Consider the following 25,764-nt stretch of genomic DNA (forward strand, 5'->3'; position numbering starts at 1 on the left):
CATTCATACAGTTTCACAGGGGATTCCTCTGTTAACTAGCTGTTTCAGAAACTTGTCATATGATAACTGTCAAGGCTTGCATTCTTTTTTTTTTCTTTTTTTTTTTTTCTTTTTCTTTTTAACACTGAACATTAAATCTCCTTTGAATATAGAAGTAAGATATTGAATGTATTTTTTTGTGTATGGTTGTCTGCATGTATTTGAAGGCTTGTCTGGTTCACTCTGAGGCTGTGCCTCAAGGCTTTCCCAGTTCCTCTGGCTTTTCAATGAAAGTTAATATATATATTTTTATCATTATCCTCAGAGATGGGTCCCTTCTCATGTATACCAGTTTTGCACTAGCCTCCATGGGAAGAACACTAAATGAAATAAATTGCAGAGGTTTCTGAAACAGCCAGGCAGAGAGAAAATCAAATAAATCAAGTAACATTTCTGTGATTAAATCTGTTTTACTAACATAGCATGGAAACCAGGGGAATCGGTCAAACAACAGTAAGTATCAGCCTGTGGTTAGAAACTTTTTTTTTAAAACAAAACTAAATAAAAAACAGCTCTTTTCTCATTGTTCTTCCTGCTCCAAGTGCCTCCATCACTGGCTCCCCAGCACCAGGACTAGGGGATAATCTCCCTGAATATCTGAGGCGTAGAAGCCAACAGGATTAAAGCACCTCGTGCTCCTCAGCACGGTCATGTGGTGAGCTGCTGATCCCAGCAAAAGGATTTCTCAGCAGAGTTTTCACTTCATTTCCCTATATGTTGTCCCTGCCTTCCTGACATTCTATGTACCATTCTCAACCATTAGGAAATAATTCACAGTGCCATTAGGAAATAATTCACAGTGCTTTTAGGAAAATAAATAAATTAATTAATTAATTAAAACACTCCTCTAATAACAACGACAGCCGAAGAAAATTGGAAAATCCATGTGCAATTTGCCCAGAAGGAAACCAACTGTTATCCTTTTAATTCAAGGGGCAATTTCAAAGTATGTATAATGTCCAATGTCTCTCATATCAATCCATTAGCTCTGATCAGGCTTTCTTAGAAGAAAAAGGAGGTGGGAGATCTGGAGTAACATACATGTATTGAGCAAACAACATAGATAGGGGATTTTCAGACTTCACAGTGGGAGAAAGACAGAAGTCAAGGCTTGTTTTCCCGGTCTTGCTGAAAGTACTTTTATCAAGTCTGTTGGCAAATTGCCTGTATTCTCCAAAAAACTGCAGAGATTCAGGTGCAGATTTGAGTGTAGTCTTAACCATTAATGTGCTATTGATTCCAGTGGAATTCCACTATTTTTGCTTGAAAAGTTTGTCAGCTCTCTTGTGAAGATACTTTGTCATATGCTAGCCTGGGAAATGTAGCTGATGCTGAAATATGAAAAATGCCATTCAAAATCATTTATTTGGTTTCTGCCCTATATGCACACTTAATATGACCCCAAATTTGTTTGCCTTTTCTTAAAAAAATAAAATGTAGTCTACCCCAAAAACATTTTTTTCATGTTCATATTCACTGTGCTTATTTAATTGGTCAGATTCTTCTGAGTTTTTTTAAACAATCATTTACACCAAAGCATACTAGCAACTATTTTGAAGACCCGACAGTTGTTTCTACATCCAAATTTTAATTTTACTTCCTCTCCAATTGCCAGAAGAAAGCAATCATGTGCTAAGCAGAAGATTAAAAATTTGTAATAAATGCCTTTATTTTGAAACCTGTAGGGGGTGGGCGAAAAAGTCAGTTGGCTTCCGCCCAGAACATGTGATAATCAGATTAACTATGAAGTGTATTCTCTGTGTAAATGTGCCCAGGGTAGGAATGGGGAAGGACATTGTAGGGTGTAGTGTAGCAGAAGTCAGCAGTGAAGCGTTCTCAGCAGAAGGGAGAAAATTCTTTCATACCCAGGACATTGCAGGGGTCAGAGAGGGCTCTCCATGCACTGAAGCATAACACTGATGTTCTCCTGCTGTTCTGTGAGGATGTCTCTGTTTGCCATGGGTTTCCTGCTAGTCATCCTTCAGCCATCCACCGGGCAGTTCCCCAGGGCCTGTGCAAACACCCAGAGCTTGCGGAGGAAGGAGTGCTGTCCTCTCTGGGATGGAGATGGGTCCCCTTGTGGAGAGAGTTCCAACCGAGGGGCCTGCCAGGCCATCCTTCTCTCTCAGGCTCCACTGGGGCCACAATTCCCTTTCTCAGGAGTGGATGACAGAGAGGACTGGCCTTCTGTGTTTTACAACCGGACCTGCAAATGTAAAGGTAACTTCATGGGATTCAACTGTGGGGAGTGCAAGTTTGGTTTCTCAGGACTCAACTGCACTGAAAGGCGACTGAGAACAAGAAGAAACATCTTCCAGCTCACCAACAGTGAGAAGGACAAGTTCCTTGCCTACCTTAACTTGGCAAAGAACACCCCCAGCCAGGACTATGTCATTGCCACCGGCACATATACTCAGATGAACAACGGCTCCAACCTCATGTTCAGAAACATCAACATGTATGATCTCTTTGTGTGGATGCATTATTATGCTTCTCGCGACACACTCTTAGGTGGGTCCAATGTGTGGCGGGACATTGATTTTGCCCATGAAGCCCCTGGTTTTCTGCCTTGGCATCGTCTCTTTCTGCTGCTCTGGGAACGTGAGATCCAGAAGATAACAGGTGATGAGAACTTCACCATCCCCTACTGGGATTGGCGAGATGCAGAGGACTGTGTGGTCTGCACGGATGAATACATGGGTGGCAGACATCCAGCTAACCCTAATTTACTCAGCCCAGCATCATTTTTCTCCTCCTGGCAGGTAAGGACAGGACGAGGGGAAAAGATGGGGAAGAAGAAGAAGGGGAGGACAAGGGGAAGGGAAAAGCTGATTGTGTCAGAACTATCCTACCTAACTTTAGGTACTTAATTGAGGTGCACAAGCTGGAGAGAACAAATGATTTTACATGGACTTGATCTTCATTTAGAGCTGTTCATTCATCTCTCTGTCTCTTCTTTGACTGTAGGACTTAGACAGCTTAATTAAGAATAAAAAGTTAGTCTAGAAGGAAGAAAGTCATGGTTTTGTGTCCAAGCATGACCTCTAGCAGGCTAAACAGGCTCAGGTCTTCTGAAGCAGCCAGCAAAGATTAAAAAAGGATTTATGTATGCAAGTTGCTAGCATGTAACCATTGCAAGACAGCTGGTGACTGAATAATGGAAATAGAAGAAAACAGTTCTCAGAGGCTCTACCCCTCTCCGGGTATCTTCCTCCCTGCAAGTGTTAAAAACTATCCAATTAATCTTGTCTGCTTTCAACTTAAATAAACAAACAAATAAATAAGTAGTCTTTAGAGCATGGAAGAAACAGCTGTGTTATTCTCCTCTGTAGCTTAAAAGAAAAATAAGAAGTGATCTCTGTTGCTCAGAGGAACTAAGAAATAAACTCAATAGCTATTCCTGCCACTTAAAAGCACTGCAAGTTAGTCCCTAAACCAAGATTACTGTATATATTCACCTAGGAGATATAGTTGATATTTACCTAGGTTTCATGTATTTGAACTGTGCTATTCTAACAACGGAGGCTTCTAGATGTTTTTAGCCTCTTGCTCATTGCTACCAGTGCCTAGTGACATAAGCTTCCATAGACATATACAATCTTGACAATAGAAACAGTTCCTTCTGGTGCTGAAGTCTATGAATATATTGGTGTAAATCTTGCTTTGTTCTATTTATTTCTGTACCAGTAGCCTAAACGAAGGTTGAGCAGTTTTAGTGATTTAATGAAAAGTGAAAGAGATACAAGACAGCAGCTCTCAGATTACAAAGCAATGACTAACAGGGCTTAATGTACTGGTTTTCTGTGTTTAATCTTGATTTGTGTCCCCTAAACAACATAGACTGTGTCTATACCTGTAAACTCAATTATTCCTGGGTACTGTAACATACCTATTTTAGGACATTCTTTGGCATACATTTTATATATATTATAAAAATATATGTAAGTAAATATATATATATATATATATATATATATATATATATATATAATATATATATTTATATGTAGTTCTACCCCAAGCAGGTACTTTTCAGGGACCATTTCTGGGAGATTGTTTGCATATAGTTAAACCGTTTGGGAGACAAAGATGGGTTTGCTGGCATAGACGTGGATTGTTCTGTGCCATTTGGTCCTAGTGCCTGGGAACATTCCTGGCCACATTTAATTCACCAGTGTAGGCTTAGCCATAAAATGCATATAGCCAAAACCATGTATTTTGATCCTATATGTAAAGCTTCCACTCATTTCTAACAGTATTTATCTAGATGAACTCTACTAATTTAATTAGATTGCATTACCGGAATGAAGTGGATCTGATGTTGTTCAGTGCTAAACTAAATAAAGAGTTACACGGAAATGGTACAAGTGTTAAAGTGGAATAAATGAAACTGGAATTGAGCTGGCTACCTGTGTCAAGTGAAGCTATCAGTGCAATACACTGGATGAGATAACCAAAGTAGTAGGAGACAGGGACTATAAAGGAATCAGCAAGTTGCAAGAAGTGTTTTCTAAAAGCCCTGGAGGGATCAGATAATTACGTGTAGCTTACTTTTTCAACACTATTATTAATCATATCCAGATTCTTGGAATTTCTCCATCCTTGTAATAAATACACAGACACCTTACCAGTGGTAATGAATATATTTAAGAAATAGTATGTTTATAACTTCTTATTTAAGGTCATTGTCACAAATATACTTGGAAAATAATTGCTTTTTTAATGAGATAAGTTGATTTTAAAATATATTTTTATAACTTTAGTGGGCACAACAATGAAAATTGTGCTATATTTAAAACATATCAATGTCAGCATGTAAAAGCACCTAAGTATTTGCTGAAACTCTCCAAGTAATTTCTGCAAATTGTTGCTTATCACTTACATTTTTCAGTCACTTCTGGAAATAATACACTTTCATCAAAATTTCTGAAACAGGATTATAAAAAAATTTAACTTCAAATAGTGACATTCCCATTTAACTTCTTCTACCTGCTGCCTTATTTAGAGAAAGAATGAACGAGATAGATCAGAGCTGCATTTTCAGTCAGTTCAGGATGAAGATACCACACAAACTGATATTTATTTATTGGCCTTGAATTCAAATTTAAATAATAGCATATGATAGAATAACTTAGTTGATACAGTTCCTTCAAGTAGCACAAAATAAGAGATCAGAATCTCACTTCAGAAAATCAAAAGGGAACAAAAATAGACTTAGCTTCAGCCGGAAAACAGCCATAGACTTGCTGCAGAATATGTTGACTATCCAAGCTCTGTAGCAAAGAAAAAAAAAAAAAAAAAAAAGGAGGAGGAGCCAAATATGTGAAGGAATTTAGGCTTTTATAAAACATTCAAAATAAAAAGAGGGCAGAAGAAACCTATTCAATAACACATCTATTATATGGTATCCTTTTATAATTTTAAGTCTCTTTCCAAAGCATAACAAAATAATGTTTGTTACATTAGGAAATTCTGCACAAGATGCAGTTATGGATTTATTTAAAAAAAAAAAAAAAAAAAAAGCAAAGTGCTTATTTGCAGAAAAGCATCTCTCTCTCTCTCTCTCTTTTTTTTTTTTCTTTTTTTTTAAGCCCTAAAGAAAAGAGAAAATACTTTATTCCATTGAGAAGTTGCCATGGCAACATGGATATCCGTGAATACATGCTGAAATTCTTGCTTTTCCCTTACTTTTTCTTCGGCATGCTGCTGTTAACATTTAGCTGAGTGAATTATCTGTCCCCATTTTTCTCATGTTTGTTATCTAAGTGAAACTTTTGATTTCTGACTCTGTTTTTACCAGCAAGACTATCAGAAATCATTAGTGTTTTTGTTTGTTTGCTTTGTTTATGTTTTAGGGTGGGTGGGAAGGATTTTTTTTATGCTTTCAGTTACTTGTTTGTGATGATTCAAGTGTTGCATTTAGATTTATTTAGGACTGCATGACACCTACTAATGCTTTACCAAGTTTTGCAATTCCATGCTGATTTAACAGAAAGTGAAGTGGCAAATACAGATTTTCCATGACATTCTGAGAGGGTTTTTTTTGTTTTTTGGTTTTGTACTCATTTGTATAATTATTCAAGTTAATGGATTTGCTAAAGAAAGTTATTATGCCTCACTTAAATAGCAATAGATGAAATTCTGCTCTCCACTACACCAGAGATAATTTGGAGAAATTACTGAAGTCAATTAAGAGTTTTCTGCAATTAAAAGCAGAATCTTTACATTGGAAGTTAGCATCAGAGTTTTGGGGTTCCCCCCATGTGCTGGAGAGACAGTGAGGGAAGTGCTGCTTTAGGTTTGTAATAGTGGAAACAAGGCCACACCACTGGCTTCATCCCCCTGAATTTTGTCTCTTTCAAAAGAAGAGTGCCTTGAGAGAAGTAATTATACCGTGTAGAGAACTGTCTGCTCTCAGCCGCACTGGTGTAAGCCTGGAGCCAATTCTTTGCTGCAAGCACCAAGAATTTCCCTTAGCACTTCATTCCATATCACCCTGCTTAGTGATATTTCATATCACCCACTTACACAAACACAAAGCTAGGGAACAAGTTACACAAATAGCAAACGGATACAAGGCTCCTGAACTAATAATGGCAGTACTTTAGATCCATTACCTGGAACATGACTTCATAAGAAATATGAATTTCAGCTATTCAGGTGCAGTTATTTAATTCTAAGCACAGTTTACCAAGGAACTATAATAGTCTGAGGGGAATGTTTGAAGCTCTGTTTTCTGTTCACCATTAAAAGGGTTAAAAAATTTCAAAAATATAAACACCAGAAGCCAACACTTCTTAATTCTTAAACCAGCCAAGCCCTACATCCATCTGCTTGTGGACAGCTGAGTATCTCACAAATTATAACATCCAATTTTTATTGCAACTTATAGGTTTTAGTGTCATCCATAGGCTGGTAAATATATGTATATATATGTGTATATATATATACATATATACACATATATAAATAAATAAAAAAGCCCAAACGGAGCAAATAACTATTAAAATAGAATTTATCAAGACTGATCTCATGATATGCTATCCTCCTCCCCCCAGGGAAGTGGAATCTGCACCCAGCAGGGACAAACAGTTGATCATCCTCTGCCTTTTTATGTTATTATCATCTGAAAGTAACTCCTGTGCTTCCATGGGATCATGGATGGCTAAAAGCAGAGTTTGACATGTACATGACACTTCTCTAAAATATAGCCACTGTTGATCAGGAATTGTGTAGTGTGAAAAAATAAGCATATTCCAAGGTATAGAAAGAAATAGCTAAGGAATTTCACAAAAAAAAAAAAAAAAAAAAAAAAAAAAAAAGATTTTGTTTTGTTTTGTTTTTAATAATGCACCAAAAAAAGAACTTACCTGTAGAAAGATGGGTTTTTGAGAATTTATGTTAGATGTGAATACAACAACTCTAACAGGGCACAGCTTGGAGACAAATAGAGATCAGGGAATCACATTCTGTCAAGCCATTATATTTCATCTGTAATTGACAGCAGAGTTTCCTACTCCACCCAAGCACCATTCTGAGGTGTTGAACCAGATGTAAATTATCCACTAGTTTTGGGCTGCCTCTGAGCAGAGATTAAACTCAGCCAGCCTTTCCTGAAGGATGAGAAAATACCTTGGAGGGCTCGGGTTTGTTTCAGTGCTGTCACTTCATGTTTGTCTCATCTCTTCGAAGCCTGAGTTTTGTAGCTCCTCCAGTAAATGCTTATGCTAGAAGGGTCACAAAGATAATTACATTTCTTTAAAGTTTAACTTCACATTTTATTTATTTATTCATTTATTTATTTAGTTTGCCTGTTTTACTTTTCAATTCCTGGTAATATTCAGGAGTAAATGAAGATTCAGTTATAAAGACACACTGTCTATTACAAACCTTTTGGGCTACTATAGGTACAACACCTTTTAAAGTTCTACCTAAAAAAGTGATATCCCAAAGTATAGTTGTACAGTTAGTTCTATTGTAGATCATTTGGGGATTTCCTTGTATTTTTCTCATTTTGTGATTACATTGGCTTCTGCATGCCACTTAATTAGGATTAGATCATGCCAGGCCCAAATGCAGCCAAAATAAATAATTAATTAAATAAAAATAAAAAGTTAACCTCTTTACAATTGCCACATGTTTTAAATCTGGAATGAGGGCTGCACTTTAATGACATTCCCAAGCAAGAACATGTGAATAAATGGAGAAAGACAGAGCAGAGAAAGGCACTGAACCAGTACAAAGTCTCTTTTCAGACCCAGTCTCTTTCTTTTGGGACCCAAGGCTCCGATTTAGGCATCTAGACTTGTTATGGGAAAAATAGACACAGGGGAGTGCAGCAAAGAGGACTTGGAAATGCCCACATCCCACCCTTGGGAGAGGCAGGATGTGTCTCACAGACAAGCAAGTCAAGTGGTTGCTCTGGGTGCACTTTGAAGTACATATGTTTAGGCTAGATTAACCTGGAGCATAACACCATGAAAACATGCTGATAGAGCTTCTGGAGAGGTGTGGATTTGGGCTTGGTGAACTTTTGGGTGGTCCTCTGTGGAGTCAGGAGTTCGTCTTGATGATCCTTGTGGGTCCCTTCTGACTTCGGATATTCTGTGCTTTGATTCTATGCTACCCATATTGCAGGTCCCTATGAGCACAGATCATACAAAGCAAGCACAAAGAATTTGTCATCAAAACCCCCAAAGCTTTGAATTTAAAAATAACAGACATAGGACTGAACACTGCCAAAGATTCCTGTAACACAATTCCTTTTATTTAGGCACAGGGTCTGGTCTGTGTAAGCAGTATCATACTAAAAGACAAAAGGGTTTCCCATTTGTGAAAAGGTGCGAGACAGCTGCAACAGTTCCACATGCTTACAGTCTGTTTTCTAAGAAATGATACAAAGAGCTGTGCTAAAGATCTCAGCTGCAGTGCACCAAGGGATTTTTTTATTATTATTTTTTATTTTTTTGGGTGCTACGAGGCCCAGGAATGATGCTGCATATTCTGGACTGCCATCTACTGGCATTTTCTCTCCTAGCTACTTACATACGCTGATCCCCAGAGCATCTTGCTATTTCTCTGGAGCATGTGGATTTATGAATGCAGAAGAGCAGACATTCGGTCTGAGTATGAAACTTTTTACAGGGTGAAGAGATAAATTTGCTCAGGACTGTTCCAAAATGGAATTAGAAAAAAAAAAAAAAAAAAAAAAAAAAAAAAACACGTATTTAAGCAGTGTTTTGCTACCAGAAACACCTACTGAATGACAAGAAGGCAATTATGTGACCTATTTTGTGTAAACTTTATGCAGATTAAATCTAGAATAAAAAGTTTGATTGGCCTTTGTTCTGTTACAACTTACACGACACTTTACTGATGAAACAGCAAATAATAGTTTCAGGATAGAACCATATTTTGTAATACCTCAATTATACCTTTCTGGAAAAGCATCCTGGCTAACTTTATGGCCAGCCTTTAATTTGTAGTGCAGAACAAATGGCAGAAGGGCACAGATAAGCATTTTCATTCCTTCCCCTTATGCTGTTATTTCATGAGCATGAGTTAATGGATACCTTATAGCATCTGGCTTCTGTTTGGTTAGTCAGACAGTTAACAAGGGCTACACTGAGACATAAATTGAACAATAACAAAATAAATAGACATTTATAAGCCTCATAACATTAAGAGTTGCATTAAATCACGCTGAAACAGATAAACAAAACACTGGGGAAATGTTCCTTTTTTTAGTATATTTGAGCGCATGCCTGAAGATTGCCCATCTGAATATTTGAGTTTTGAAGGCAACATGAGACTCCTCTTTAGAACGCAACAGGGATGTGTCTCCATGGTGGTGGGAAGAGGATGAAAAGACAGGAGATGACAGGGCAGAGAAGCCAAAAGAAGATCTACATAAGGACTGGAGAAAACAGAGCTAGACAGAAAGCTTGCATGCATGTAGTTTCCAAGCCAAATGCAGATTGGGGAATGGGTTGAGATCCACCAGCCAAGACTCACTTGTTTTCTTCACTAGTGCATTTCTAAGGACATAGGACTGTCCATTCTTTATAAACAAATTACTAGAGCATTTCCCACAGCCTGAAACCCCTGTTTTCCTTTTAACTGTGTTGAACTACAAGAAAACAATCATAAAAACAATAGTATAGCTGTGCTTTGTGTTTATAAATGTAGGTCTTTCCATCTTGCTACATCTCCCTTCCTGGTGAATTCTGAAAAGAAACTTCTTAGAGCTGCCAGGAGGGATCGAGTTCTACACACATGAAACTCTGCTGGATAACCACCTATAGCCTCCAAGGGCATCTCACTAGTTTTAAGAGACTGGGGCAAATATCAGTTAAGAGAGCAGTCTCAATGGATAAATTTCTCTGATAAGCTTTCTTATCTCTTCCAAAAAAAAAAATAAAAAATTATTCATGAGATTCATATTCATAGGAAGCTTATCACTTAAGAACTCCAGCTCCTTAGGAAATCTAGGTTATATCACCAGCTCTGTCACATATTTTCTGTGAATTTGTGGTCAAATCACTTAGAAAAAAAGATATTTCTTATCTCCTTCCAGTCATCCAAAAGTTCATTAGGCAGCAAGGCAGCAAAGCAAGTTGCTTTTGTCTCTGTCTTTAGTGACTTCAGAGGCACATCCATGCCTCCAGGGTGTGATTCAGCCCATCCTAATGCAGAAGCAGAACATTAAGTTGAACACTCTTAATTTTGCTTTCCTTGCTAACTGCAGTATAGAGACAGTTTTAACATTGATTTTTTTTACACATTTTCTTTCATTGACTTAATCAATGGAGAGAGTTTGGTACCCCTTAGAAGTAAGCACACCTCACCTACCAGACGTCTGGTTTCGGAGGGTTGAATCACAAGTGGAAGATGCCACTCTCTCTCTATTGATTGCAGAAGTTGCTCTAAAGCTCTGTTTCAATCCAGCAATTTGTACACAGCTACTGCTGGCAAAGTGAATCTCCCACTCAATTCTTTCACTAACAGAGAATCACATGTTCTTCTACCTCATTCACAGCAGAAATGACTGCTTTCAATAACTTTCTTCATTGTTTCTGTCCATGAAACAGGAACACATCTCTGGGATGAAAGAGTTCTAGAGGTTTTAGTGTTACGTATTTTCTCTTAAGATATATCACTCGATATTAAGACCTGTTATTTTTCCATACGGTTTTCTCAATAACCGCATTGATTACCTGTTAACCACAGAATCCTATATTTTGAATAGATCTCTGCTTGTTTGGAGCATTGTTTGGGTGTTTTGGATTTTTGTTTTGTTTTCAGAAAAAAATAATGCAAAGCACTAGATAACACACTTTGTTCAGACTCTCAGCCTCATCTGAGGTACATACGAAACATCTACTGGAAGTTTTGAGCGACCATTATTCTTTTTAATTTTTGTAGACCCCGTCAGCTGTGTCACAAGACAGGACCACCAAACCATCTAGTCCGATCTTCTCCTTGTTATTGTGTCATTATCTTTTCCTCCATCCTCCATTCTGACTGCATGTCAGGCAGGTTTTCCTGAATGTAAAGAAGAAATGGGTGGTAGTACCTGTACTAAGCGCCTACGGGTTTATTTTAGCAGAACATGGGGAAAAAATTAAAATAATAAAATAAAATTAAAATAAAATAAAATAAAATAAAATAAAATAAAATAAAATAAAATAAAATAAAATAAAATAAAATAAAATATAAAATAAATAATGTCCAAGCAGCGGATGCAGTGAGAGCTAGCATATGAGAGTTCTTACGATGACCATGATATTTTCATAGTCATCAGAGGACCTACATCCTTAGGTAACTAATAAGTTGTGGCTTTTAAAAGATTCTGAGCAACACACAAGTAACACTGATGGTCCGTGTGGTCACTTTTAACCCATAGCAAATGTGAAGGAGTTTACAATTATCTGAGTATCATTTAAAGTAACATTGAGCTACTAGTTACTTAACTACTGATTTGAGCATTCTCAAAGTGGACTGGCAGTTTCCACTTCCAGTCATCTGATGGTCATCTGATTAATAATGACTTGTTATGTCATGGTACTTCATGAACCCAGAACATTTATACAAACAGTGCTAGATTCTGACAATATTTAATACTCATATCCCTCTTTCTGCCTCAGGTCCTTTTCCAATACCCATGACTATGGTACCTCAGATTCCAATATAAGTACGTCTCCATAATATTCCTGTGAGGAACGCAGTATTTTCCCATTCTGTACATGAAGTGTCATCAAAACATAGTGAAATTAAGTGATTTGCCCATTTAATCTGACAAAACACAGATTTTTCAGAACAGAAGATAACTTTTTTTCATATTCCAAGTCAACAATTCTCTCCTTCCCACATGGGGAGACAAATCTGCAATTATGGCTTTGTTCAGTAGTCTGCTGAAGCCAAAAACCTCCATTAGCAACTGCAGAAGAAGATTTAACTCCATTTGAGTCCTGCTGCACTGGTTGGTAACACTGAATTTCACTTCAGTGAGCTTTCAAGTGCATAAATACGAACTGATGCCTTAGTCCATATGGACAGCTTCAGACACCCACAAATGTATTATTTCAAAATGTGCACCATTATTAGAGATGTCTTCTGTGAAATATATAATCTCATATTAAAATCATTCATTAATATAATTAAAATTAATGTATATTGTTGAAAAAAAATACATTGTACATTTCCTTTACTCCTGTCTAAATAATAATAATAATAATAATAATAATAAACAAAGTACCTCTTTTCTGTTTGTTTGTTTGTTTGTTTTTTCTGTTTTTACAACTGCAACTCTGCTAACATAAAGTGTTTTATACAGGTAATCTGTACTCGATCTGAAGAGTACAACAGCCAACAGTCTTTATGCAATGCCACTAGTGAAGGACCTATACTGCGAAATCCTGGGAATAATGACAAATCAAGGACTCCAAGGCTGCCATCTTCAGCTGAAGTTGAATTTTGTCTGTCACTGACTCAATATGAATCTGGATCCATGGATAAAATGGCCAATTACAGCTTCCGGAACACTTTGGAAGGTAACATATTTTATTCTGTTTTGCCATTTCTAACAGTAACTTGAATTCCTATAGGATTAGTGCCTTTAAACTTTATTTTTAGCTGGTTCCATGAAGCAAAACTAAAGGAAAAACTTCCTTCTGTAATAGCAACATAGAAAGAACCATGTTAAAGTTGATAAGAAAATAGAAACTGCAGGCTAGATCAGACCCTAAATCCATCTATGAGATACTGTGTCTGCGATAGTCAGTACCAGGCATAGAAATATAATGTTGCATAAAAAGAGATCCTCTAATAACCTACTTACACATGATCATAATCATGTCCATTTAGGTTACAGGACTGTCTTGGGGTCAACTTTATACCTAAAATGTTACCTTTAGTATCTCTTCCTAAAGCGTTTAGTTATTCCTCATAGTTATCAAACTACCCATCTAGTTATAAAGGTTCCTAATTTGCTAAGAAACATGGATACTTTTGTAAATGGAATAGTTATTCTTAATCATCTATCAACCCAATATCATTTGGATATTGCTAAATTGCTAATAAACAAGGATAGCACATTATAGCTATCAATAAACATTGCTTCTCTGCTGTATTATATAACTACTGAATCAAATAGGACATATTTACATCAATATTCCAGAGCTTTTTGCTTTTGTATTGTAAAAAATACAATATAGGTGTTGGTGTGAGGATAAGAAATCAAAGCTTTTAATATGTTCAGTATTGCTCTTAATGTAGTGTGGAATGCCATAAAGCTGTCTAGGGAGTGGGGGTGCAGTTAATGCAATTATTCCATTAAAAAAATAAATAAATGTGGAATTTGTGTGCTGAAGGCAAAAGAGAATATAGACATTGATTCCAGCTCTGGATATAGTTTTGCTTTCTACCCTTGAAAACAGAAAACAAGTGAAATATGACAAAGAAAAAGGTGACATGACTGAGTAGAATTTTTGTGCATTTTTCTCTATGAAGTATGTAAACAAATTCAAAGAGTAGAATAGAAAGAGTAGAGAAAAAGGAATTGAAGTAAACAAGTCATGAAGTAATGACATGCTGTCAGTATTATAGACAAAAACATAGCCATAGTCTTTGGAAGTTAAGCAGAGCTATGGATATGTTTACTGAGTGGGCAGAATCAAAATGGACTCCTCACTTTCAAAGGCTATATTTCAGTATCATGACTGCTCATTAAATAAGGATAATTCAGTACTTGCATAAAAAGAGGAAAACCTGTGTTTGGTCAAAGTTGAGTCTAAACTGACAGCTAAACAAAGCCATAGATCAAGTACAGCCCTTTGAAGCAAAAATATACAAATAACATTTCCATATTAAATCAACAGTAGCTATTTGAAGAGAAAAAAAAAAAAAAAAAAAAAAAAAAGTCAATAACATTTGACAGAAATGTACCTACAGCTTCCAGAGAGCAGGAAGTTATTTTAGTTCTAAAATCAGAATCAGTGTTCTGTCTGAATAATTTATCAAACCCTTTCCCTATCATTGTCTCTTTGTCATGTTAATTTCATGGCAGTCATGGTTGATCATGGCTTTATTGCTGTCATCTGTCAGTCATACCATGGAGAGGGTCATACTTTAATCTGAATTGTGGCAATGTTACTGCATCTGAAAGGAGATCTTGTAGATCAAATTTTCCTCTAAGTTCTGTTCTGTTTAACAACCCTTCAGAAGCTGAAGAGTGTTCAGCTTTCTCCTTAGTGAGATGATGAAGCTCCATCTCACCTCCACAATCGTTCAGATGCACTAGGTAGGCACTGTTAGGTTCAGGTGGATTTCATGTGATTTAGACAATTCTTCCAACAGACTGGAGACAAAACTACATGTTACTGAGGAAGGACACAAGTCAAATGTTATCCAGAAGCTTAGGTTATTACAGAAGCAGTGTATATTATCTTGGGTATATATTGCGTGGCTTCTGGATGCATCCATTTAGTCCAAAGCAGGGGCAGAGCAAATTCATTCCTGTCTTATTGGTCCATCCAGATGTGCCTTCCCTAGCATGCACCACAACCCTTTCAGAGCATCTGTATGATCCTTCATGTGATTCAAGGAGGGAAGAGAAGAGATGGAACTCCTTTTCTCTGGCAGTGAAGGCCATTTGCAAGTCCTAGAATCCATATGAAGGGAAACTGGGAGGCTGCAGAGAACCTCAGTAAGGAATGACTGAGGCAATGAATGTCTCCTCCTTAGAAATTTTGTAGACATGAAACCAAAAACCAAAACAATCCAATACTACAGTGCTCTCTCTGCTAGGGGAAATCCTGTTAGGTGACCATGTCCAGCTTCTAGTCCAGCTGCCAGTGCACTTACTAGATGCCTTATGGTTGTTTAACAGCCCAGCTTAAGGAGATCTACAGTGCTCAAGAGCTGTTGTGGAAGAAAATAGTGTAGAAGGCAGAAGTACTGCAGCAGAACATAACTACATGAAAATAACTCCTCCTTTTTCCTTTTAGCCTTATGGTATCTTTTATACTCAAGGACCTAGTCCTAAGATCTGTGGCTCTGTTTGTTTCATGAAAGGCATTTTTTAACCCATTCTTCTAAAAATTGATACTGAAAACTCCAAAAGAATAAGACATTCCCTTCCAGTACAACTACCATTTCCCTCCGTAGTGCTTCCATGGCGAAAGCTGTTTCAGGGCGGTGATTTTAGTTCACTTTAAGGTTTTGGTTTAGCTATTCCTTCCTTCCTTCCTTCCTTCCTTCCTTCCTTCCTTCCTTCCTTCCTTCCTTCCTTCCTTCCTTCCTTCCTTCCTTCCTTCCTTCCTTCCTTCCTTCCTTCCTTCCTTCCTTCCTTCCTTCCTTCCTTTCTTTCTTTCTTTCTTTCTTTCTTTCTTTCTTTCTTTCTTTCTTTTTCTTTCCTCCTTTCCTCCTTTCTTTTTTAAGTAAGACAAGGATTCCCATCAAAATCTTGAATCACTCCTTTTCTTCCATATATATAAGCAATTTTGAATGAGTCCTTGTTATAAGTGTAATGTATAAAAGGTAAGACACTAAATGTGTATTAAGTGGCCTCATGGTGTGAAAGCTCTTCTTACCTCAATATTCCACAAGGTTTATCAGCCATAAAATGTCTTTATTTCCTTTAACACAAATATGTCTCAATGTACAGGGTTGGACCCCTCTGTTTGTTCTCAATTCATTAAGCATTTTCTTATGCTAATGAGATACATATTGACTTTAATAGTGAACAAACACAGAAAAAAATAATGGCTATGAACAGAATTAGAGTGAGGACTATAACTTGTCCAAATTGACCTACTTTGACAGCACTTTCAGGTGTTTGTTTGTTTGTTTGTTTGTTTGTTTGTTTTCCCAGGTACATTCCTAATTTGTTTTACAATCATTAAAATAGAAAAGTAGCAATAATTACAAAACAGAATTTCAGAACACTAGGCAGATTTTGTCCATCAAATTAAGTTTCCGCCTTCCTGTGTGCAGAAGAAGTTGTAGGGGAAATATACTACTAGTCTCCTGAATATTTTGAGAGACTTTTCTATTCCAATATGCAGCTAACTTGTCTATGGTATCACAGGCTGAAATTCCCCTGTACTACTAGAACTTTAAATAAAGTGCTTTTGATTTTCACTCTTGGTATACAACAGTATACAATAAGCACTCTTATAGCATAAGAGTGCATAATAATAGAACTCTGTTTAAAGAGGTCATCTAAGTTTTTGAAAAAGATAGGAAATAAAACATCTCAGAAAATATCAGCAGATTCCAGAGGACAGTAACCATGATATTACATTTCTTTCCATAAGAATATTTCATTAAAGCTAGTGATTGCTGGAGTGAAACTTTGCCCACAACATTCCATGATGTTGTGGTGATGAGCCTGTCAAAGTGCAAGCCAGACCCATCTCAATAGGTGTTTATCTGTGTTACTATAGTGATGAGCTTATTCCATCAGACATAGTATCGTTCTCAGATTTTTTTTTCCTTTGAGGATATTTTATTTTGGACCTGATGTATTTCAACACTTAATTTTATACTGCAGGTCCATAAACACTTCAGTCTATTCATCTAAAGAGAGACTGAACTGCAATACAACGTCAAGAATATATGTTTAAGGATGGTGGGAAGTTATTAAACTAGCTTTACTGCCAAAACCAAAAACAAACAGATAACAACAACAACAACAAAACACAAAACCCACTGCTGCCACCAAAAATAAGCACACATATTTTGTTTGCTCCTTTCTTACAAGTGGTCTATTTGTTGTTGTTGTTGCTGTGTACTTTTGCCAAGCTTAAATTCCCATTTTGCTTTCATTGTGCCAGTGCCCACTTCTGTGATGACATTTCTCACAAACCTCCTAATAATCTGTAGTTCCTAACGTTTACTTCCTTTGCTAAGTGAAAATCTTTTCAATCCTTCTTTACTTGTTTACACAAGTTTGTGCCAATACACCTAAGGTCAAATTCTAATCTCTTTTAGATCCAAATAAATCTAAGATAACTCCACTGACTTTAGTGGAGTTACTCAAGACTTACAAAAGATGACCAGAACCGGGCCAGTGACTCTAATGGAGTGGTTCTTGATTTACATTAATGAGAGTTTTGCTACTCAGTTTTAGTTCTGTAATGTAAAAAGCTGTGATCACTTGGAAGAACGAAGCCAGAGTACTCCAGTCCTACTCATGTTGTGTACTTCTGGGCAAAACTTTATGCTCTTCTATGCCTGTTCCACATAAACTGGAACAAAGACAAACACCTTTTTACCCAAGAGGTAGTTATTAGCACCCTTATGAACAGGTGCCAACAAGGCATGATAGATCCTTTTTTAACTAAGAGAAAATAGTGCTATATGGACACAAATGATGTAATTTAAGAGTAGCCATATCTATGTACAGGTAAGGTCAATATTGTTCATCAAAGCATTACCCCACTGAATATGAGCACACAGGCTGTCCTCTTAATCTGGGACAGGACAATTTCTACTTTGACTGAAAACCATCAGGTTAAAGGCAGGTTGCACATTGCTCCTTGAAGAGTAATATTTTAAATAAGGTTTGCTTAAATGAGAAGCACTTTTAACTGTATCAGATACTTCACAGATTCAGGAAGAGAATACAGAAAATCAGTCCACCTTGTAAGCAACAGGTAAGATCAGAAATAGCTTAGCTGACTGCACTTGGAATAGTTGAGCTTCTTCTTTATGCAGTTCAGTTTTGGTGTGACACATTAATACTACCTCCTAAAATTTAAAGATGACCAAAAAGTTTAGAATTTCCCTTTTTTTTGTGAGATAATTCCATATTTGAAAATAATTTATTTATGAAAATTTCAGATAAAAATTAGTGCCTCCCAAGTTTCGTTTTTTAAATTCTAAAACTGTATATCACTTTCATTGTTCATGAATTAACACGTGGTATCAAGTCAAGCCATGTCATAGCATTTCATTGTCTGTCACAATCATGTATCGTTACTGCTATTCTGTCATGAAATAATGGAATAAAACATCAAACACTTCAAAAATGTAATTTTATTTTAATAGGACTTTTTCTGAAATGAGATGTTTTCATGTGGAAAATTTTCTCAGCATTTTCACTGTGATCCATATAGCTAATGAAAAATGGCTTCTCAAAATGAAGTCTTCCAGTAGAAAACTTCTAATTAAAAAAGTTTTAGCCTACAGCCAACATCCCTCACCCAGCTCAAATTCTCAATCTCTGGGTAAATTTATGCAGCACATTGTTAAAGGGCTGGCAAGTCACAGAGGGTCATTATCAGAGAACCAGAAAATCTGTTCAGCCCAGACCACAATGAAGCTCTACAAGAATCATTTTAAGTAAAAACTAGATGGTGACATGGTCTAAATTAAATAACCACAAACTTTCATTTACTATAGCACCTTAGGCCAAATTGCTGTTCCTGTAGATACCTTACTCTGGAAAGATTACAACAATAATGTTGCTTGAGAAAATATGTAAGATTTAACCCTGAAAATTTTCCTTTGACATTGCCAATGGCTGAAAAACATCAGCCTCATAAGCCAAAAGAACATCACTAGCTTCAAAGACAAGTAAGGATATGGCCTTAATTTTTTTATATCTGTATCTTCCTTCCTGTTTTAAAGTAGGTGTATCTGTCTGACCTGAACTTATCTAAAATGTAGAATTTAGACAATTCTAAATTTATTTAAGAAAATATAATCCCCAGGGAGGGTGGGACTAAGTATTCCTGTCGGTTGGAATTGGACGTGCAACAAAGCAACATGCAAAGCAGAATTTGGCCTTTAAAGTTTCTGTTTCCACAACCACAGACCTAGAAAGTCATACAAAACTAAATTTTATTGTATAAGAAAGTCAGTTTTGTGGTTAGGAAAGAAAAAAAAAAAAGTTTTGCAGTTAACAACAAAAAGGCTAAACTGCTATAAATATCTCAGTGATATTAATGATGTCACAGATTTTAAGCAGTCCCACTAAAACAATCAGAGGAGATAGGATTGTTGGACTGGTTTCTCCATTCCTGTAGCACTGAAGGCTGCTAACACTCTGAAAATTCTGAATACCCTCTGCTAAACATATAGCACTTCGGCCAGTGGCAATGAGCACTTAAGGAAAACACTATTTGCTCACAATATATAAAGCTTTACCCTTGACTTTGTACATGGACTTCTATGGCCTCTTTTATTAGACAGTAAAATCTGTAGTTACCATAATTAAGTACTCTATTAAAGGACATATATCTGCCCCAACTGCACGTTTAATGAGAACCACCTATATATCATATTAAAAATGTTAGGCAGCCTTAATTGTGATTGACATAATTAGCTCCTCCTATAACAAACTTTGTGCTAACTCCCAATCTGATTTAATTTGGCCTGGCTCCAGTGAACCTACTTCAACCTCACTGAATCACTGTCAATGTGATTGACAAAGCTATGAGCAGGAGCAGAAAGTGGTTGAGGCATTGAGCCTGCCAGAGTTCAAGAGCATTTGGACAACACTCTCAGACACATGGTCTGATTTTTTGGGTGATCCTTTGGGGACCCAGGATTTGGACTCAATTATCCTGGTGTGTCCCTTCCAGCTGGGGATATTCTATGATTCAATGATTCTATGATTCTTAAAAAATGTGATTCTTTTCTCATTGAAAAAGGAGCACTGGTAAAACTTTAAGTTACTTCAGTGATGTATCCCCTACTGGCTATTTCTAATACACCATAATTAAATGAGAGTTTAGAAGGATGTCTGAATGTTACAGCTTCCAATACTGGCCAGATGATTTAATAGCTCACTACCACTGGGGGCAATCCTAATTGTCTATGCAATCTCCTCCATCCTCCAGTCAGTCACTTTTTTGGTACCAGCTCCAGTACTCATTATAATCTTATATAAGATACTGTATCTCAGTAGCCTAGAAAATGAATAAAAACAACCCTCAGGGTAGTTTTCTGCCGGGTTAGTGAGTTCAGGGTGGGCCTGACAAGAGCTGCAGTTAATACATAGGAGAGGTGGTGAAGGTACAGCATGGGGCAAGGCAGGCATATGCTCCATTTCAGCTCACTGCTCCTTGTAGATCTGTAGCCTTACATTTGCAATAAAGGTGATTTTTCTGCAGCTACTTCAGCAAAGTGTTCTGTACTTTGAAAAAATTCTCATGTTCTCACATATGATTTTTAATTGGCTCTACCCCACTTCATAGTGTTATCCTGTACAGCTGATTGTCCTGAAGTCTTTTAAAAAGTCTGAGAGAAAAGACTAAGACCTAGGCAAATAAAATAAAGTGATATCACATTATGTTTTTATTCATGATAGCTTTATATGGAGTTTTCATAATAGGATATCATATATTCAAACTTCTCATGTGCGTGGTTAGCCATGATGTCACCTTTGAGACTGACTGAATGCACTCCAGTTAATTGGGAGGTAGGGTTATCAAAGGTGTCTGACTTACAAAGCTCATGATCATTGCAACAAATTGCAGAAATGCAGAAATTCCATTGAAGTTGCCCAGAACCAGAATGTTCTGTATATATTTTTTTTCTAAATTACTAAATAAAACATTTGTAGTGCAATAAGAAATTTTAAGAAGTATCCACATATGGTATAAGACATCTAGCCTTCTGCTTAGACTCTGCATAAAGTTTATATTACCTTTAATATATCATGATGTAGCTGCATATAAGTAGAAGAGTGTTTCAGAATGACATGCAGATAGATCTTTTTCAGTTAACATTCACAGAGATTCACTTTTAAGAGGTATTGCTGCATCAGATGATCTCAGTGATCACCTGCTGTAGCCATCAGTAAGAAAGGTCAAAAACGTTGCCATCAGTTCCTATAAATTCTGGTTAGATTGTCAATGTACATTATTCTTCACAGCGTGCTTGGTAATATTTTATCCTATTATTTCCCCTGGGTGACAGCTAGGTAGCATAGTGTTCACCATCAGACAATTTTCTGTGGGCAAGAGTTTCCCTTTGAGAAATTCTGCTCATTGTTGTTTATGTCACCATGCAGTATCTTCAGTAATCCTGTTACACATCTGATGTACTTAACACCTGCAGTTATCTGTATGCATTGACATAATTCTCTCTCCAAAACCCATTAACCCCATCTTGAAGTCTTACAAATTTCATCATAAGCCAGGTCTATCCCCTCCAGCTCTCCTGATTATCTTTTCTTCTCTGAATTCCCTTGAATTTCTCAAAATCCTTGTGATAATGTTGCAATCAAAAAAGATGGATAGTTGTTATCGTATATTATTTCCTAGGTACTATAGCTATGATTTGATCCTTAGTATGATTAGTAAAGGCTTTATGCCAAAAGATTTTCCTCAAGGAGGTTAATAGACAAGGCAAAACCTGATGAGGGAATTTAGAGGTACAAAGAGATGAAAACATCTCACATAGCAGATCAGTCTCAGTGGGGTCTGAAACCCAGGTTTCCAAGTTCATAGAATATGACTCTTCCGATAAAGCATCTCTGAACATGTATCAATTAATAATTTGTGTGTCACAAGATAAGCAAATTCAAAGAGCAAAACAAAACTGAGTACCTGACTTTCATATTATATATGAGGGTTTTGATGAAAAGGTTTTTTTTTTCAAACTAACTCTAGTTCAGTGCTGTGAATTGAACACCCACTGATGTTAGATTTCCTCCAAAAGAAATATAGTACTAAGACAAAAATTGCCCTGTGATGTGAGTCATTGCAGGAAACAGAAGGACTGTTAGGAGGTTCACTTCAAAAGAATACTGCTGCTCCTCATACAAATGCTAGTTCTTGGTCCAAATAAGTAAATAAAGTGTGTTAAAAGTGTGTGAGGCATTTTCTAAGGAGGAGAGCTAAGAGTCTGGGGGCTGGTCTGTGTGACTATCTCAAAGCCTATATTCTAAGTAGACTCCAAATTAACTGCAGTCCACAAATTTTTAATCCTGCAAGTCTGAATGGAGAAGAAGGTTATTGGTCAATTATTTATTTATCTTTTGTAAAGATAATAGCTTACATTGGGTTGGCACTTATAGATGAAAGAATGTATTCTGTAGAGAAAAATGATATTAAATGACTGCATATGTGATGAGATACAGTAGCCTGTTGTAACTTAGAAATGTGTAAGTATAGAGATAAAAAATAATATTAAAAAATGAATAAATTTACTCAACCTGAATAAATGTATATACATAAATGTCTCCAGGGATTAGGTTTCCTTTTAACAGTCAGACACAATGGACAACAAAATTTAAAAACATAAGACAATTAAGCAGTACATTTGCTGACATGCTGCATTACCTACATGGCAGGAGTTTTAATTTAGCTTATTCTAATTTCATCTTTGCTACGCCTTTGAAATATATTAACACTCCTTTACGTGTTTTCTGAAGCTCTTGTCTAAAAAGCTGAAAGTAAATGAAGTGAAATTAGCTACTTTGATCTTCAGTCTTACTGGAGAAAGAATTATATGCATTGCCATATCAACATATGATTTCCTCTTGAATATACAGGCTTTGCTGATCCACGCACTGCAATATCAAACATATCTCAAAGCGGTTTGCATAATGCACTTCACATCTACATGAATGGCTCCATGTCCCAAGTACAAGGCTCTGCAAATGATCCTATCTTCTTACTACACCATGCTTTTGTTGACAGGTGAGTTTAATTCTTCTTGGTAAACCTAATTTATTTTGTATTTTTACAGTGTAGTTTTCACCTGTATTTCAAAACTGCAAATATTTTACATGCCACTACATGCACAGCATTTTCAGACATGTAGAACCGAGCTCTTATATTACTTGAGAGTGTCTTTCCTAATACGTATTTATGCTCACTGTATTAAATATCACTTGAAAAGTTGACAAATGCATTCAGCTTTTATTACCAAGATAAAAATAGTCCTGCAGTGATGTCACAGTGATTAATATATATGGATGTGTATGTCAAGAAGTTTGGCCCAAAAGTGCATGACTCATTTTAACACAACTATAATCAGTTGGAGTAATTCCTTTACATTCTAAATGTCAGTGCTGTTTTAATTTCTATTCCATAAGGAAAATCCGAGTGTGCTACCCATAAATACAGATTAAAAAAAATAATAATAATAAAAAATCTGTATTTTATTGTGACAAACAAAATTGTGACTGTCTGTTGCTGAAAGAGAAGACTACAGCTGTGCAGATGGAGAGGAAAGCAAACAGAAAGATGTCATGTTTATTAATAAGAAAGGATAGGGAAGCACAATTCTGCAAGAGGAGAGTGAAATTGCTATGCTAGGGAGAGTATTCCAAGATTTAATGGTCATCTTAAAAATTTCTGTATGTCATTATAAAGTATGTGAATGGCTACAATTTGCTGTGTACTGTATTTCACAAAACTGTGAAAGCCAAAGAGTAATAAAAATGGAAGTTGACTAAGCAAGACTGTAAGATACATACCAAAAAATATATATATAAAAATTTAAAAATACGTTAAAAGACAGATTTTTCTAAGCCAGGTTGCTGCCCAGGTAATTTTGAGCAGTAGTAAAGCAGTAATAAAATAATAAATAAATGAATAATAATAAAAAGAACATTCTCTTCAGACCCATTTGTGCAACAAAAGTAAACCATTTTTACACTAATCCAAGATCTAGCCGTATAAAAGTTTTTTTTGTTTGTTTGTTTTTTGTTGTTTTTTTTTTTTAATAGCAGTGCTCCTTTTCTTCAAAACTTGGAACCATTCTCCCTGAGAAATGTTCTTATATGTGTGGAATATTGGCTTGTTCAACCCCCTCTCCCTTTTTGACGCTTTCTGTTTTCTATTAAATTACTCTGTCAAATAGCTACACTATAAAGTTGCACGTTACAGGTTCTGAAGCATTTCATATTTTCTTTCCAATCTTCCTGTACTTTTTCAACATGCACTGACCATGCCTTGGCAACTGCAATGCTTAGAACAAAAGAACTGTGACCCACTACATACTTTTGTGAGTCTTTCATCAGTTTGTGTGCTCAGAAACCTACTGAGTGAGACCCTGCCTGCACACAGCTAGACACTTATTCAGATGAAAAAAAATAAAATGGTTTCTTTCTTTGGGTTGCTGAGGCATGCAGCACAGGAGGGATGCAGATTACATCCTCAACACATCATCTTGCAGGGAAGTTCTGTAGTTTCAGGGAGTTTACACCAGAATTCTTATAACAACAAAAAAAATTACTGTATTTGACCAAAATATAGTATATGTGTAAAACAAATTTGAAGTTGGGCTTTTTCTCCTCAGAATACATAATTAATGAGCTTAATGGTTGTGTTTTTTGTACCCAAAAATAGGACATGAAGTCTAAGCAGGTCACTGAGGCATCAGTGGAATGGTTCCTTCAAAGGGTAACCCACCTGTCTTCTGTTCCTTATACACAGGTTATAATTAGCTTTCTGGAGGTGTCAGCTTTGAAACTTTTCTTTGTGGAAAACTTTTGTTCAGAATATTTTTAAAGTTAAATAATGTTGTTTAACTGTATTTAGCATATCCACCCATTGACTGTTTGACAGGATGGATGCACAAGGGTTTCAGGTGTGGTTACAAATTTCAGGTTTGGCACCTGGAAATTAACATTCCAATGTCTAGGCTATTAAAAATGGATCTGTTGAAAATTCAGAGAAAAAAAAAAAAAAAAAAAAAAAAAAGAACACAGAAGGGAACACATTATGCTCTGCAATATCAGAAGACATTGTTTTCCTCAGATATTCACACTTGTATAAGACCTACGCATGTCTTAGCTCCCACTCAGTGCAGGGCTTAAGTAGCACCTTGGTCTTCATGCTGACCCCTCCCACATTGGAATTTCAGTTATAGTCATTATAAAACCCTGGAAACACTTTTCATGACTGTAATTGTTATCCATTTTAGAAGGCAAAATTATTTACAAAAGATAACATTAAATCCCACTAGTGTTGAGGAAATAAATCACCACACAGGCACCGTGGGGGCAATGCAGAAATCCATGATGCAACCTCATCTGATCTGTGGCAGAAGGAACATTACCAGTGCTCTGCAGCTGCTGTGTACATGGGTTTCAGTACACACAGATGTAAAAACTGATGATAATGCTGCCTTTTGTATAAGTGACAGAAATGCATTAGCATGATTAGGGTTACTTAGCAGCCTTATCCATGACAGATTAATCATGCTTTTAGTTATAATTAATAAGTAGGTGACTGATAGGTACATACAGTACATTTAAAA

The 25,764-nt window shown here is 36.4% G+C and overlaps 1 protein-coding gene across 1 annotated transcript in view; it reads left to right on the top strand.

The window, feature by feature from the left end:
- Positions 1–1,982: 1,982 nt before the first annotated feature.
- Positions 1,983–25,764, top strand: part of TYR (tyrosinase) — a gene marked incomplete at both ends in the record, with an annotated part of 51,893 nt that continues 28,111 nt past the window's right edge. Inside the window, 3 exons of the mRNA XM_082776400.1 lie at positions 1,983–2,801; positions 12,875–13,091; positions 23,048–23,195. Of these exons, the coding sequence (XP_082632526.1) occupies positions 1,983–2,801; positions 12,875–13,091; positions 23,048–23,195 (1,184 nt within the window). The remainder of the gene's footprint in view (positions 2,802–12,874; positions 13,092–23,047; positions 23,196–25,764) is intronic.

Source organism: Aythya marila (genome assembly GCF_965140915.1).
Source record: "Aythya marila genome assembly, chromosome: 1".
NCBI lineage: Eukaryota > Metazoa > Chordata > Aves > Anseriformes > Anatidae > Aythya > Aythya marila.